Source organism: Acanthisitta chloris, unplaced genomic scaffold, assembly GCF_000695815.1.
Source record: "Acanthisitta chloris isolate BGI_N310 unplaced genomic scaffold, ASM69581v1 scaffold12173, whole genome shotgun sequence".
In the NCBI taxonomy this organism is placed as follows: domain Eukaryota; kingdom Metazoa; phylum Chordata; class Aves; order Passeriformes; family Acanthisittidae; genus Acanthisitta; species Acanthisitta chloris.
The window spans coordinates 8,009-24,250 of record NW_008663286.1 but is presented as its reverse complement, the minus strand read 5'-3'; the positions used below and the strand labels follow the sequence as shown (position 1 = coordinate 24,250).

General features: G+C 35.6%; 1 protein-coding gene across 1 annotated transcript in view; it reads left to right on the top strand.

Annotated features, from left to right (window-relative positions):
- The window catches only part of LOC103798662 (TBC1 domain family member 15-like), a gene marked incomplete at its 5' end in the record, with an annotated part of 24,312 nt that extends 8,385 nt beyond the window's left edge, over positions 1-15,927 (top strand). The window contains 12 exon segments of the mRNA XM_009070938.1: positions 1-2; positions 5-27; positions 1,328-1,456; positions 2,518-2,621; positions 2,954-3,048; positions 4,365-4,481; positions 7,249-7,349; positions 8,059-8,158; positions 8,530-8,627; positions 13,291-13,407; positions 13,948-14,034; positions 14,680-15,927. The exon segment at positions 1-2 is cut by the window's left edge and continues 158 nt beyond it. Coding sequence (XP_009069186.1) covers positions 1-2; positions 5-27; positions 1,328-1,456; positions 2,518-2,621; positions 2,954-3,048; positions 4,365-4,481; positions 7,249-7,349; positions 8,059-8,158; positions 8,530-8,627; positions 13,291-13,407; positions 13,948-14,034; positions 14,680-14,886 — 1,180 coding nt within the window.
- Positions 15,928-16,242: the final 315 nt, after the last annotated feature.

Sequence of the window (16,242 nt, the reverse complement as noted above, 5' to 3'; positions counted from 1 at the left end):
GAATCGGGATTTGAAGTCATTACACGAGTGAGTGTATAAATCAATATGATACAGGTGCCTTGATTGTTTCTATGCATTCCTTTAAAGGAATGGTAGGACTTTGAAACATGGTGAGTTACACTGTTTATGCAGTTGTGGCATATGCTGTATTACCATTTATAACTAGAGTTAAGATCATCATCAGTTACTTCTGAGTATGTCATTTTTATATATAAAAATGTGAGTTTCACTGTGGAAGGAAGAATGACATGGTGACTACTTAGATTCACTACCTTGAAAATTTACCCGTTTTATGTTTAGTGTTTCCTCTGTGGTCAGTTAGAACTAGGTTAAGTAAAATTGGGGAATGTAGGTCAACAACCAACTTTCTTGGCTAATCACTTCTAACATTTCAGTTTCTTTTAAGAGGGCTAAGATTGAAACTAAATATTTAATTGTATGATTAATGTCCAGGATGTATAAATTACAGATTTATGTATGATTTGAACAAAAGCTAGAATGAACTTACTGGATGTCAATCACTGTGGGCTCCTGTTGGTCTCTTACAGATAGGTGGAAAAGGTTTATTTTTAAATGCTTGTGATTACTATTTAAGCAGCTTGCATATTTTTTAAGGATTCAGCTGTTTCAGTTTTTTTTCCTTGAGTTCAAAGTGGTGTTAATATTTCAGCAGTAACTGTATGAATTATGTAATTCTAAAAAGTTGCTGCCTAGCACTTAATCAGTTAATTTATAAATGATAAAAAGTATAGCAAATTCTGCTTATGGAAAATAACACTGACCTGTATGTCTTGATCTAGCAAATCCCTTAGACTTCTAAGGAGTTGGAATACAAATTGATTTGAGGGTTGCCATCATAAAAATATTTTTAGGAAGTGAGGAATTACTGTCTGCTGAATTCTTTTGTGCTTAAATATGTAATTTGGGAACTGAGAGAGACTAACCACAAACTGAAAGTTGTGATGGGTATTAGGAGTTCTGAAAGTACGTACAGTTTTGGTTCTTTTTAAGAGATGGTATACTGGAATTGAGCTTTCAGTCACTGTGCAGTCTGTGTGTGGGTAGCATCTCTGAACCCAAGTAGTTTTTCAGTTTTCTCTTAGATGCACTAGTGTGTATCAGGAATGTGTTTTTGAAGTGAAACTCCTTAATGTCCTTGCTCATATGGACACAGCCTCAGATACTTTGCTAACTGAGGTATGCCCATGTGAAAATGTGGTTGCACTGAATGTAAGAAACTGACCAGCTTAGTACTATTTGTGCAGTTGTTTGAAACCTCTGAAGCAATTTCACTGGGATTCATATATCCTGTTTGTGTGTTTTTCAGATTGATCTAGGAAAACAGCCTGATGTTAGTAGGAGAGAGCCTGTGTCAACTGAAGAATGGGCTAAGAATATGGATTCCGAAGGAAGAATTTTAAACGTTGACTACATAAAGCGATTGATATTCAAAGGGGTAACCTTTTTTCTAAATTCAGCAAGACTTACTGTTTGGTTCTAGCCCCTTTTACTTTGCTTCTCAAACCATGGTTATGCTATTTTCGTTATACTTGTAATGCTGCATGCAGGACTTTGAGCATGACCCTGTCAGTGTTGCCAAAGAGACTTCATAAAGCATTATCTCATGCTACTCAGATACCTCAGCAGACTTGCAGCCATACAAAGTGTTCTACAAGGACAGAGATCTTGCAGCTGGCTGAAGTGAATGCGTTGAAAACATAGAGGCTTAAGTGATAAAGGAGAGAAATCAAAGTGACTTTTAGGAAAAGACCAGTGCTTCAGTGCTAGGAGATCAGGTTTATTCTTTTCTTTTAAAAGATTTTTTTCTTGTCCTTCTGCAGTGAAAACTGCCTTATTTTTTTTTTGGCCCAGCACAGCAGTATGTCTGCATTTGACCCTTATCAGAGCAGCCCTAAACACTTTTGCTGATCTGTTTAGTTGAACTGAGGGGTTTTGCAGTATTAATGTGAATTTATGGTGATGAACATTTTGACAGCTTTAGTTATGTCCTGTAGCTATTCTACCAAATGTTACTTTAATATTTCTATTTTTGGTGGGAATCCAGCTGCCTTAATGCATTCATTGTGTGCCTGTTGATGCATGTTTGCAAACATACAGTCTGTTTGAGCAGAAGTAGGGAATGATAACATTGATATTACAAATTTTTAAAAGACCTATACTTAATATGTACATTTTTTGCTTCTTAACGTCTGTGGTGCCTGTAGGGGTTTTTTTAGCAGTAAAGCAAAAATAGAGGAAGAAAATTATTTTGTAAAGGTTCTTAGCTATGTATGAATCTAGTGCTAGTCCAGTTTTCTGCTTAATCATATTCTTTCTCCCATTTTCTCCAAGTGTGATAACTAGTTAGCACATGAGATTTAGCTACAACATAAAAACAAACTGACTTACAAAAATTCTTCCTTTAAAAAGTGTTCTGTTGCTATAAGAATGTTTCCTCACAGTATGGAAATAGTTTTCTTTGTTTGTTTTTAATGTTTGATATCCATTTTTCCCTAGGGTCTCTGCCATACTTTGAGAAAAGAAGTATGGAAATTTCTTTTGGGGTATTTTCCTTGGACTAGCACTAAAGAAGAGAGAGCAAATCTACAGAAAAGGAGAACGTGAGTACAGTGGGTTTTTGGGGTTTTTTTTTGTTACAGCTTTTCGATATATTTTGTATCTTAAGATATAGAGTTATGTAGAAAGCTTTTTTTAAATGTTGAAGGACAACTGGTAAAAATCGTTGAATGCAAGGAGCATGGGAGACTTTCTTAAAAATTATCATTAATACTGAAATAAAAGTATTGCATAAACAGGGTGTTGTTATTCCATTCATAGGGTGTTGTTATTCCATTCATGTCAAGGAACACATGGAATGAATGAATGCTTAAATGAAAAAAGAAAAATGTAATAATTGAGCATGTTTTGTTTTCAAAATTTTCTTGTTTCTCAGGGATGAATATTTTAGGATGAAACTGCAGTGGAAATCTGTCAGTGAGGAACAGGAAAAACGAAATTCAAGATTAAGAGATTACCGGAGTCTTATAGGTAAATCTAGATTTAGAAACACACCTAACTCTACAAATTCACACACTTTACAATTCAATATGAAGGTGAGAACAATGTACCCTTTTGAGAAACTTGTATGAAGAGGCACTAAAAACTTAACACATTGCTGTTTTCAGAGGTGTCTAGACTGTTATATACTTAATACTAAAGCTTTCTTAGCTAGTGGAATTCAGAGCTTTGCACATTAGTGTACAAAATGGCTGGATTTTTTAAATTCCTTAATAACAAAAGGATCTTTAGTTTGTGTTATGTCACAATGTATTTTTAATGAGAATGTTGTTAAAGTAATGTGGAAATGTGTGTTTATATTGTGGAATTTCTTACAGGGATTTGTGTATGTGAATTCTGACTTGTGGCGTTTTATACCTATTTTTAAAAATTTCCTCAAACTGTGGTGACTATTTGCAGTTTGTATCCTCAGTTCTCTTTGGTAGTGAGATTTGGACACCAATGTTTAGGATTACTAACCAGTTATTTTGGGAGACAGGACAAGATTTTGTGTTATTTTGAGTCAGATTAAATTTATTTCAGACAGTTGTTCAACAGGCAAGCTGAAAGGGTCTGCTCTTGGTAGATTAATAAACTACATTTTTAGAGAGTGTTAACAGAAAAAAATAATTCAGAGTTCAAAAAAGGTTGAAGGTTTGTTTCTGTTCAAGTGATTCTTTTCCTTTTGAAGTATTTGAAATGTAAATCCTCTTTTTATCAAAGTGCATTCAAGATTTGGGTGATTTCAATACATCAGTCTTGAATTTCATGTTATTAAAGAGTATGCTGTGTACTCATATTTGAGGCATCAAAACTGCCTGATGAAAGTGGCAGTTTCATCTTGCTGTGAGTTACAGAAACAGTTTTTATAAACATACTTTCATGAACTATCACAGTGTCTTTGAGCTGGTCATGTGGTAACTTTCCAACCATCGCACAAGTATTCGTAAATGGCAGTGTATGGCTAACTCACAGAAAATTGTTCTTAACCTCCATAAGTATAAAACATTTTCACTGAATTATAATCAGGAATTTTTCCATAAAATGTATTAACAGAAAAAGGCACAAAGCTTTAAAATATATTTATAAGCAAATCATTTTATTGCCGACAGGAAGGATTTTCTTTCTTTTAAAATATTCTTTATTTTGAAATGACATTCAGTTATACAGTTGTCTCAAACACTTCAAAGCTTTGCAGCAGTGTTTGAGGAAGAAAGCAGCAGCTTAGAAAGCATTCTGAATTCATTTGATACTGGCTTTGTAGAACAGGTTTTGAAAATGTTTTTAAATCTGGACTGTTTTTGTAGAAAAAGATGTTAACAGGACAGATCGAACAAATAAATTCTATGAAGGTGAAGATAATCCAGGATTGATTTTACTTCACGATATTTTGATGACCTATTGCATGTATGACTTTGACTTAGGTAAGTTGTGTCTCTCTGAATGTAAAAGCCTTTTTGGTTTCTGACATGCAGCTTTGCTTGTGTTAAGGCCTGTTAATACAGTTGAACTTGTACGGATTTCAATGCTTTTTGTAACTGTCATGATTTGTATTTAATAATGGAGGTAACTGTTCACTTTTGCTTCCTCTCTTCTATTTGATGCTTATCACAGGCATATGAATTCATTAGCTGAGGTGGGATTGGGAATAAAGTGGCACTTTGTCTTCACCATAGACCTACTGTTGTGTGTTTTTTGCAGGGTTTTTTCAATAGAAGCGAAGCAGGTTTGCATTTCAGAGTTTTAAATGGGCTTGGGTCTTTGGAGCTTCAGTATTATATCCATTTTTAAGACTGATACATCAATAAAAATGATAAACCAGCTGCTACTGCTGTAATTAAAGCTCAGTATGCTGAACCAGCTGTTTGTAAACCTGATGTTCTGGTGAATATTTTAAAAGCTGGTTCTTGAGGAATGCACTTAGCAATCTGTCAAATATTACACTTTAGTGTACGCATCTGTTGCAGAGGGAAGGGCACATAACATCTTGCTTTAATCACAGTGTTAATGAGCTGTCTAAGTTTTGGCTTCTTGTAAATAGTCTTGGGAGGAAGGGAGAGAAAATGATACTTCTATCTTGTTTCCCCCTCACCCCTGGCATGACATTTGGCTGTTGTATACTTGGGGGTTTTTTTGCTATTCTGTCTCAGAAAAGTTTTGGGTCTCTAAAAGCCCACTTTGTGCCAGCTTTGGAAGACAAAATGTAGGAATAAATCTTTAATTGCTAGTAAACTTGCTGCACAGCTGTAGTTCTTGTCAGTTTTTGTTCTTTCTGAAAGTCTGTAGAAAGTCTTGACCTTTGGCTTGAAAAAGAAAGGGAAAACTAAAGCTGATTGAGGCAGTTTAAACATGTAGCTCCATTCCATGTGTCTTTTCACATTTCAACCTGCGTTAATGCACAGTGACATAAGTGAAATTAAAGCATGTTCACCACCCACTCTATTAAAAACATTTTTTAGATGGCTTAAATGTACACAGTGGATAAGTCTGTTTTATAAATAGGCAAGAATAATGGAAATTTGACATAGTAACTGCCTAAGTCTTCTAAGCTACTCAAGCATTGGTGCAATGCTGGTTTCAGTCCTTTGACAGCAGCTGTAGAGAGCTCTGAATAATGTCACAAACTGTCAGGTAGGGAAGGGGACAGAACAGCTGTTAATACAATATTTTTCTGAATTAATTCCTTAAGTCTGTATTAATGGAACTGCTTTTATTATTTAAGAGACTTTTAAACTGTTTTGAGTAGAATTTTTTCTGTATTTATTTTTAGTTGGCCATAGTATTAAATGTGTGGGGAGTAAAATGTGTTTTTTTTCTTTTGATCTTTTAATTATTTATGTTTGCTGTTGCTTGTCCTATTTTTCTTCTCACACCTGCTCCATATTTTCACAGTCATTGACGGTAATCCTCTTTTCAGTTATTCAGTTATAATTATATCATTAAGAAATGGAATCAGCCAACTGAGAAATGTCATGTTGAAACAGCCACTGATGACAGGCATACACATTAATTGTGTTCTCTTACTTAGGGAGGTCAGCAGCAATAGGGCAGTAGATAAGCTGACTTGAGCATCAGTGGTAAAGTAATTGGAAGAGTCAGGAGAAAGGGGAAAAATGACTTGTAAAAGTCATTGTCCTCTACTTTTCTTAATTGGACTATTAATTACAAACAAGAAAGCTGGAAGAAGCATTAAAAAAACCTACAAAATTTTGAAAATATTTTTATACAACTAAAATTTTATAGCTGTTTATAAAAAATTATATACTTTCATGGACATTTCCTTCTCCAGTTAACTGAAAACTTTTCGTACATGGCATGCAAGTGCTTTTTAGGGGGTATGAATTTGATTCACCACTTCTAGGCACACAAACCTAAAAGCATTTCCTTGAATCAGGTCTAGATGTGTGTTTCTTTCATGCTTCCTTAAAGCAATCCTTTGTTATTAATTCCCTTCCTCACTTTGGTAGGTAGTATTCTTTGTTGGCTGCTTGGTTACATAGGTGGTCTTTAGACCTGGATGTATTTAAAGTGTCATCCAAGCAGAACAGTCCCTACTTCCCTAAATAAAGGAGTCCTTAAAGCATATTCAGTGGCAGAGAAAAAGAAGTGTAAAGTGTGAAATTTTCATCATAAAAGCTGTTGCACCGTATGTTTTTCTAGAATTGAAACTCAACATGTCTTTAAATCTATTTCAGAAGAAAATCTTCAGTTGGGGGTGGGTGGAGGAAGTGGGAAGACATGAAAAATTTTTAAACATCTGGGAAAAAGCAACCAGTTACAGATGGAAAGGAGACTATATGCAAGTCTGTATTTGTGATGGTGCAAAGTACATATTTAGTCTTAAAAATATCAATATATGCTCCTGAGCTCTAAATGGGAACTTATTTGCTAAAAATCTGTTCTGGTGTGAGCTCAGGCTGTACTGCTTGAACAATGTGTTTGCTTTATGTTCTCTTTAGGTTGGCAGAAATGACTGATATATCTTGTTTGATCTGCTGGATGTTGGTTGTTATTAATGCAAAATTGTCTCTACTGGTGGTTGGAGAATTATAGTGTCTGTACAGATATAGAATGCTAACATTGGTTTCGCTCAGTCATTGATTGCTCTTGAAAAATTACTGCTTAACTGCTGAGTTTAACTAAATTCCTATTTGCTTTCTCCCCCTGCCCCCCCCGTTTTCCTCCATCAAGGTTATGTGCAGGGGATGAGCGACCTGCTGTCACCTCTCTTGTATGTTATGGAGAATGAAGTAGATGCCTTTTGGTGCTTTGTGTCATACATGGATCAAATGGTAAAACAAGGCTTTTTTAGCCTATATAAACAGATAAGCTACAGATAGCATTTGGGGTTAATTTTATTGTATAAATATCATTGTGGGTTTGGGTTTTTTTTTTAAAGCAATAATTTTGTGTTTGAAGTCAGTATGCTTTTCCTGATTGTCACAGGTTATGGTGTGTTTGTAGTTCTGTTGCTGTGCTAAGCAGATAAATTTGGCTCCTTAAAAATTCCAAAGTAACTCAAGAGTCATCACAGATAAGTTTGTATTTATCAGGAGCCCTCAAGCAGGATTTTGTTTAGGATAGTGGTTCTCTATCATACCCACCATTTGGCATTTGTTATATGCAATTTAGACTCCGCAAATTGAAGCTGTTGCAAATTTTGCATGTGGCAAAACAATGTGACTTGTATGAGAGTGAAAATAAAAGTTGTCTTTTTTGTTTGAGTGCAGTTATGCTGCTTGGAATCAGCATAGGTTGATTTAAACTATCATTTATTGCATACACAAGTAATAGCAAAGAAATACAGTTCACTGCTTCAGTTAAACTTCTCAGTAAAAGGCAGATGTTTCCTTAGAAGTGCAGTTAAACATCCATATGTTAAATACCTAAAGGATGAGAACCACTGTTGAAATTAAAAAAACTTTTTTAAAAATAGCTGTAAATCTCAAAATAATCACTGAGTTAATAAAAATGGCACTGCTAATATTTTATTCCATACAGCATCAGAATTTTGAAGAACAGATGCTGGGTATGAAGACACAACTAATTCAACTGAGTACTTTGCTTCGTTTACTAGACAGTGGATTTTGCAGTTATTTAGGTAGGTGTAATATTCAGGCACAATAACTGAAACAATGTGGTTCATTCTGTGTGCACTGATATCCTTACTCTAGTGTAAACATAATTCCAGTAGTAATATTATATGACCATAGGACCTGTAAATGAATAATGCCTGAAAGATGTCAGTAATTCCTCCATGCCTGCTGAAAAATCCAGAGTCATCTGTTATCGGTTTTAAAAATATGCCATCCTCCAGAAATGTCTTTGCTTCTGACAAGGGGATACCATATTAAAAACGAATGAATGTGTACCTGTAAAGTGTGGGATTTGTTTTGTTCGTTGGTTTCATTTTTTTCAGGTGTTGTCTTAACCAAATTTGATGTTTATGAAATGTAATGTTCTTACTCTTAGAATCTCAAGACTCAGGCTACCTTTATTTTTGCTTCCGGTGGCTTCTTATCAGATTTAAAAGGGAATTTAGCTTTCAAGATATTCTTCGACTCTGGGAGGTAAGAAGATATTTTATCACACAAATTCCAGTGGTTTTTTGACTTTAGAATGAAAAGCATGGATCATTATGCAAAGTGATTAATACTCTGATGGATTAAAAACCCCTAAAAATTAGTGCAATGAGCTGTAGACAAATGAGCATATCTTATGTCTTTTTAGCTTAAAGAACACTTGGGAAATTAATGAAAAAATACTTATAAGAGTTGGTGAGGATAAATTGGCTTTTTCAAAAAGGTTTGGACAGGAGCCTTGAGATGAGAAAATAGTAAGCAGAGAGTATCAGTTAACTTTTAGTGGAAAATACTCATGCTAGAAGAAAGAACATTTGTGTGTGTGTCTGATAAATTCCTTGATATTGGTAGTACTTTACAGATGAAGTTGAATGAAGAACTGGCAGGGTAGTTTTTGCATCGGCCAAAACCATGAGGAGGGTGATGTCAGAAGATCCAGTTAATCTTGAGTGATAAGGCCTCATGATGCCAAATAACGTTATGTAAACATCAAAATGTTGAAGTTCTGATAATTACAGGTTAATGGGATCTTTTTTGCTTTAGATAATCTCAGGATCAGATGGAGTAATTAAAATCAATTAGTATGTTTTTGAACACTCTTTAATTCTTTGTTCCAAGGAAACTGAGAAATGTCAGGAGTACAGGTTTATTGCCTAAGATGCATTTAACATGAGCACAGTATCTACTGAAAACTCTCAAACAAGAGAATAAATGTTCAGATGAACGGAAGGAATATTTTGCAGGACATAAGAACAGACGTGCTTGGGAACAGAAGGGTAATGAAAAGAACAGGACTGAGATGCATAAAGTCTGTACTATAATGAAAAATAATGTTGTTTCTGGTGTGGTGAAATATAATGTTTGATACTTTTAGTCACTTTTTCCACTAATGAAAAAGGAGCTACATAAAGAGGAGGACCAGTACTTAAAACTGTCTAAAGTAAATATTTTTTTAGCTTTTTATCATCAGTTGGTGGAATATACTGTCATAGAGTATTGAGGTGGCATTTTAACCAGAGGACGAGAAGTTTATGAATAACATTCATAAATAAGGAAAATAACATGCGCTAAACCAACAGAATTTTGTTATTCCAAGGTATAAATGATAATGATGCAGGGGGGAAATGCACTCAGCTCTGTCTCCCCAGTATTCTGTAATCATGGGGTTTTTTTAAAGACTAATTTTTCTTTTTAAGTTGGTGACAACAGCACTTTTATTTATTGTTTATAGTCCCAGACTAGGATGTTTTTATCACCTCTGCTTTAATGTGTGCAAATGTGTGCATACAGAAAAGAAGCACTATATTTCTCTCTCAGGTGTTTTTTGCCTGTCTTACGAAGATGATGGAAACCTGTTGATATATGATAGTTTTGTAGGTTCCTTCTAGCACATACATTATTATGTTTGCTACAAGTATGCAATTTTTTTGCTAGGAGATATGGAATGGGAAAGGGTAATGCCTTGTTTGCCTTTCTAAAGCAACCTAATTAAGACATTATGTTGATGTTTTATGTGAAAGCTAGTGTCACCTTTATCACAGTTGAAGTCCTGCTTACAGTGGGTTGTTTTTCCCTGTGCATAGCTGTGCAGCTTCACTGGGGTCAATAAAGTGTATATGTGGGATTTACAAAGGCAAGCTGTAGGCACAGGAGGCTGTTTCCCCATTGTAATCAGTAGAGAGAAATTAACTGTTTTTTGGGTATTTCTGTCTGAGCAAAATTCATGTGCTGTTTTCTTATAGCACATGAACTGAGAGAAACCATTTGAAGGTGATGTTACCTTGTGATATACTTGCTTACAAGGGTGGAATATAAAGAAGGAAAGAGGTACCATCTAAGATTCCAGTCCCAGGTTCCAGGACTTCTGGTGCCTTTTCTGCCTAATCTGTTAATTTCAGGGTGTTCTTGTGGATCTCCGTGTCTGTCCTCTGACACCTATGAATCGCTTAAGTTAGCATCAGGCACTTCTTCCCCTGTTCCCGTTGGCTTCAATACTTCCAGTGTTTTATCTCAAAATAAAAGGGATGAAAAAGATTCTTTACTAGACTGTTTATTAGACATTCACCTTGGAGATAGGAGGTACCCGTCCTCATCAGCTGGAGTAGAGGCTAAATCCAAGCCCTCCCAGTTCCTGAGCAAGAGCCATAATCAGATTGTGGTAGAAAATGCAGGTGGTTGTATCAGTGCTCTGTGATACAGGTGCACACAATAGCAAGGTTGCATTCCACCTTGTGTGCATAAACTGAGGCACATGATGTGGTGCAGTTATTTGCAGTGTTACATGCAATGCCCTAATACAGAAATACGTATGTGAGTTATACTGCTCTGTCTGTGGGTGGGTTTACTTTCAGCACGTTTGAGCAATGTCTCTCAAACTCAGCCCAGATAGACAACATACTGAGCCACTGCTTAGGTGTCCCAAAACTGAGAGCAGTTCATTCCCTCCTTGACACTGGAGGGACAGGCAATATCACCTGATAATTGCAGCCAGCTTGTAGTCTTTCCCTTGTGCAGTGGTCTACTTTGTTTTTGTGATGGTCAGGAAGGCTGCATGGAAAAAGAAGAATCCCAGGGGAAAAATTCTGTAACAAAATGACACAGCTTGCTTACATCTACTGCCACTGTTCTTCTAGTACATTCACATAGTGTGAAGCCAGAATGACTTGGTGATAAGTTACTTTACTTACATGCTAGTATTGTTTACAAATATTCGTGGATGCTGAGGTAGCACTAGAATCAGTAAGTCCTTACTTGTGTAGCTTTATCAGAAAAAAAAAAGTTAATACTCTTAAGTGGTGTATGTTTATATTTATAAGTTAAATGCTGTTTTTCTTTCACCCATTCAGCACGTTGTGATGCTGCTGTTATGTATTTATGTACATAACCTTAGGTGCATGCTCTGCTCTAGACATGGAAAGGCTTATCAAAAATGGTAGCAAAAAGCATGGATTTTTTTTTTTGCAGCTGGCATTAGCAACTGGCGGCAGCTGCTAACTTGCCACAGAGGAGAGAATGTTGGTGTACATCCTCATTTGTGGTATTAGCTTTTTCCCCCCCCTCTTGAAGCCAAATCTGGCTTCCACTGAAATTACAGCTTGAGGCAAATACTTCTTAGAGTAGATGCTCCAGTAGGATAGCATTAAATTGTAGGTACGAAAATTAAATATTCTGGTAATGGCTATAAAACAGTTACTATTACTGTTTCACTTCAATTTCCCCTATATCCTGCATTGTCACATTTCCATCATCTGTGTTCTGGTTTAGATTTAATGCCAAGAGGCAGCCTGTTTGATATGCTTCATTAGTGATTGTTGTTGATGATTAATGGAATGCATACCATGAGAATTCAAGTGCACTGGAAATGTGCAGGCAGTAGTTTGCTCTCTTTATGTCAAATTGGATGTTGAACCAGATCAGTGTACAGCTGTCAATATTTTCTTTTGAACTAGGAGTAAAATTCAGTGTGTAGTTTTGCTATAACACAACAGTGTGTAGACACTGTGCTTGTTAGACTATAGGCATTTTTGTTCAATTGTTGCTGTTTATCAGCCTATTTGCATTCCAGTCTTTTAGCTGAAATGAGGGAATGCTTTAAGAGAATCTTCGATGTCTGAAAAAGATGCAAAAATTTAATTCTGTACGGAATGAAGTGACTCTTAAGCATTCAAGATTAATTGCACCTTATTTTGTGTGAACTTGGTTTGGATATCTTTTGGATTTATGCAATTCTGTTTCCAGGCTGCATGTATTAGTGATAAAAGTTCAAGTGTAAGTAAGCTCTTGCTCAGCTTTAAGGCTGTGTTTTATCAATAATGATGAAAAAAGATTTCTACTAATGAAATAAGACTTAATCTCGAGTCTGCTTTCTTATCTACATTTTTGAGAGTAAATCCATTGTCTTAAATCCCTTTATCTGTTTGTCAGGGCAATTGGTGCAAACAGTTTTTTGTTTCTATCTGGTTTTGATACCGAAACTGTTCTCTAGCTTTTTGCCTAACACACAAATTCTCCTCAGACACATTTTAAAAAAGATTTTCCTGAACATGCTAAAATAGGATATTTGTACTGAGGCTGTGCATGTAAGTCCCAGTGAACTCAAGAATGATTATCTGTGTCCTCTTTGGGACCAAAAGGCAATGTGTCTGCAGTCAGAGAGTAACACTCACCCACCCCCAATACCTGCATGTACATGATTTTGGGTTCTCCAAGTGGGATTGGGAACAATTTTAGCACCTTATTTATAACCATTAGAGTCTTTTGAAGGGATTGCTGAGCGACACATTTTTGCCAATTCACACCTAATGCAGACACACAATGACACACAAATAATTTGTTAGCTTTAATTACTTCTGTTTCAAAGGAGCTGAGGCAGGACCACAAGCTCAGGCAGCTTAATAGCATTATAGTGGACAACGTGGTAGACACAGAGTCTTAAAGAACCAAATGAGCATTTGGTGACTCAGACTTGCAGTTGCCAGTAATGGGCCAAAAGAAAATTTCCAATTAATTGCACAAGTACTTGGTTGCCTTCAAAGATAGCTTATTGTTAGCTAAGCTGCTCGATTTAAGAACTTACTTATTTTCCAGGAACTGCTTTTCTTTTAAGAGGAAAATCATAAGCATTTCAAAAGTGTTTTTTATATTTTAATAGGTCATGTGGACGGAATTGCCTTGTCAGAATTTTCATCTTCTCCTTTGTTGTGCTATCTTAGAATCTGAAAAACAGCAAATCATGGAGAAGCACTATGACTTTAACGAAATACTAAAGGTACTAGATTCTTATGCATTATTTAAATATTAATTAATTCGGAGTTAATGCAATATGTTTGTGGTTGATGCTGGGGGAGGGAAAGCTGCATACTATCTTCTGAAGGGTTAAATGTCAACTGAAAGACTATCTTCCGTGCTTTCAAAATGGTTTATTGGATGTCTGTGTTTAGTGATAAGATCATTAACAGATGGAAAAGGGTTCTCCCATTCACCCTACTGATTAATATGTTTAATCTTAACTTTTGCATTTTCTTCTATCATCTAATTTGTTATCTCTGGAAATGTGAGCTGGGGGAGTATGTAGGAGGGCTAAATAGTTTGTCACATTTAGAAGTGCAGACCTTGGATGCTGGTGAGAGCCAGCTGTTGCATACTGTGTCTTTGAGTAGCCATTTCTCAAAGCAAGTAGATGTCTAGCATTGCATACCTTAAGGGGCAGGTTTATAATGTGATACTTATTAGCAGTGCAGTATTAGTGTATTTTGCAATAAAGCATATTAACCATTTATCTCACTATGCTTTGTGAATGTATTTTTAGCATATCAATGAACTGTCTATGAAAATTGATGTGGAATATATACTGTGCAAAGCAGAAGCAATTTCTATGCAGATGATGAATTGCAAGGTAAAGATTTTTTGAATATATCTACTGGGAGTGTTTATGGACAGTGAAAGTTTGTGGTTAGCTGTAAGTGTTCCCATATGACTTGTGAAATAACTAAATGGCTGGGTACAGTAAAGGATGTTCTGTAGCTATACAGCACCTATATTCTAAAGGTCTGTATTTTACAGAATAAAACTGTTCACTGGTGGAAAGGTGGATTGTGTTTTTGGGTCATGATTTCTCAGCTCTCACTAGATAATCTCACTGCAAGAAATTTGATGTTTGGTGTGCTGAACATTGAAATGTAATGAAATGTGCATTTCACTGAGACCATATCAGACTTACTGGGCAGAAACTAATGGGTCACTCAATAAAACTTACTTCAATAACATGAAGTGTAATTGTAATAGTTGATTAGACTTTTATTTTGGTATTATTAATCAGGAATTGATTTCTGAGCCTGTTCCTTTGCTGCCTTTTTGAAAGGCAGCTACAGAAAATGGCAAGTGCAATGGAAATAATGCTGAGGGATGCTTTCAGTACAGCTAAATTCAGATGAACGATTACTTCCTGGGGGTGTGGGATGACCAGAGGGGGACCTTGCTGTTAACCTTTGTCATTTAATGACAGTGATTTTTAATATTTCCCCTGCCTCCTCCTTTCTAGGAATTGCCTCAAGCAGTTAGTGAGATTCTGGGGATAGAAAGCAGTTCTGTAACACCGGATTCAGACACTGGAGAGGATGAAAGTGGAGCTGAGTTGAGTTGTCCGACGTCATTATATCAGAGTATGTCAACACCTGTAATTGCTGCCAATGGAACAAGAGACAGCACTCAACAGATGCCTGAGATACAGAGCCTGACACCTGCGTAACTGCAGTTGGTTAAACTGAAGAAAGACTTTTACTGAGCACGTTTTTTTCAAGCACTTGAGAGATGGGTATTTAAATTTGGTGTTGATTAAGCTTTAAGATTGTAAAGAAAATCTGTACTGTAATGCTCTTGCATTAAAGCTTTACAACATGACTCAACTATTTTTGTAGTTTCTTCTACCAAAATAGCCTTTTGTTTTCAATAACATTCCTTAATATTTTTGTAGCCAAGTGCATTTTCTTTTTGCTGGTAAACTGGAAATGGATGGTGATTAAGAATGAGTATGAAAATTCTGCATTTGCTGAGCTTTCGCACTATTGATCTAAGGCAGTGTGAGCTCTTTGATCTGAGCAGATTCACAGCATGCCAGCTGAAGCTGCTGTACAAAATTTTCAAGCTCAAGAGATGCTGATATACTAAAGGAGGATTGCTTTGTAAATGAATGGGTTTTCCCTATCTCAAATGTTTACAAAAATACTTCTAAGTATTTGTTGCTGGTTGAATGTAGATTTGAAGTGGACATTCATACTTACAGTTTAATGTCCAGATACTGAATTTTGTGTAATTGGGAGTGGATGAACAGTATATTTTTACATTAACATATCTTCACTTTATATATACATATATATATTTACACACATAAACACACTATATACAAAAATGTTTGTGAATACTAAAAAGGATAGTCGTATTTTCAATATTTGAATAAACTTGACTGTTCATTCATATGAATCAGTTTGACCAAATTAATGCACAGCTCCAACCTGGGCTCTTTTTCAAAACTTTTCTAACCGAAGGTAACTTTCATGTGAATACATTCAGTCCTACACTTGAGGTAATTTTGCCATTGATTTCTTGAAAACTTTACTAATGTTTATCTTTGTAAGTAGTTAATTGATCAGTTAATATATTAGCACTGTTTTTATGGCAATGTTATTTGGAGAATTAATAACCAGGTTACAAAGAACCCCAACAAACCACAAACCAAAAGAGTGATCACAGTGAACATTAATGCTATTTTATTTTTTTTTGTATCTGCAAAAGGCCATGCTGATGTCCTTTGACGTTATGTGGAATTTAACACAACTGACTAAGTGTATTCATTATTTGGTAACTACTGTACATATATAAAATAAAAATCAAAGCTGATTCAGTGTTTTTAATTAAATCATATTTAGAGAAGAAAAACCTCTAGTTGTCTGGTTGTTGATACAAGAGCATGAGATAGCGGGGAGAGCTAGCAATGGTTAGTCCATGGATGTTATATATTTTGGGAGTAAATGAAGGGCAGTGGGAGCACTCATTTGTTATTACAGAATGGAACATGCCTTTCCTCTCGGTGGCCGATGTGTGGGAT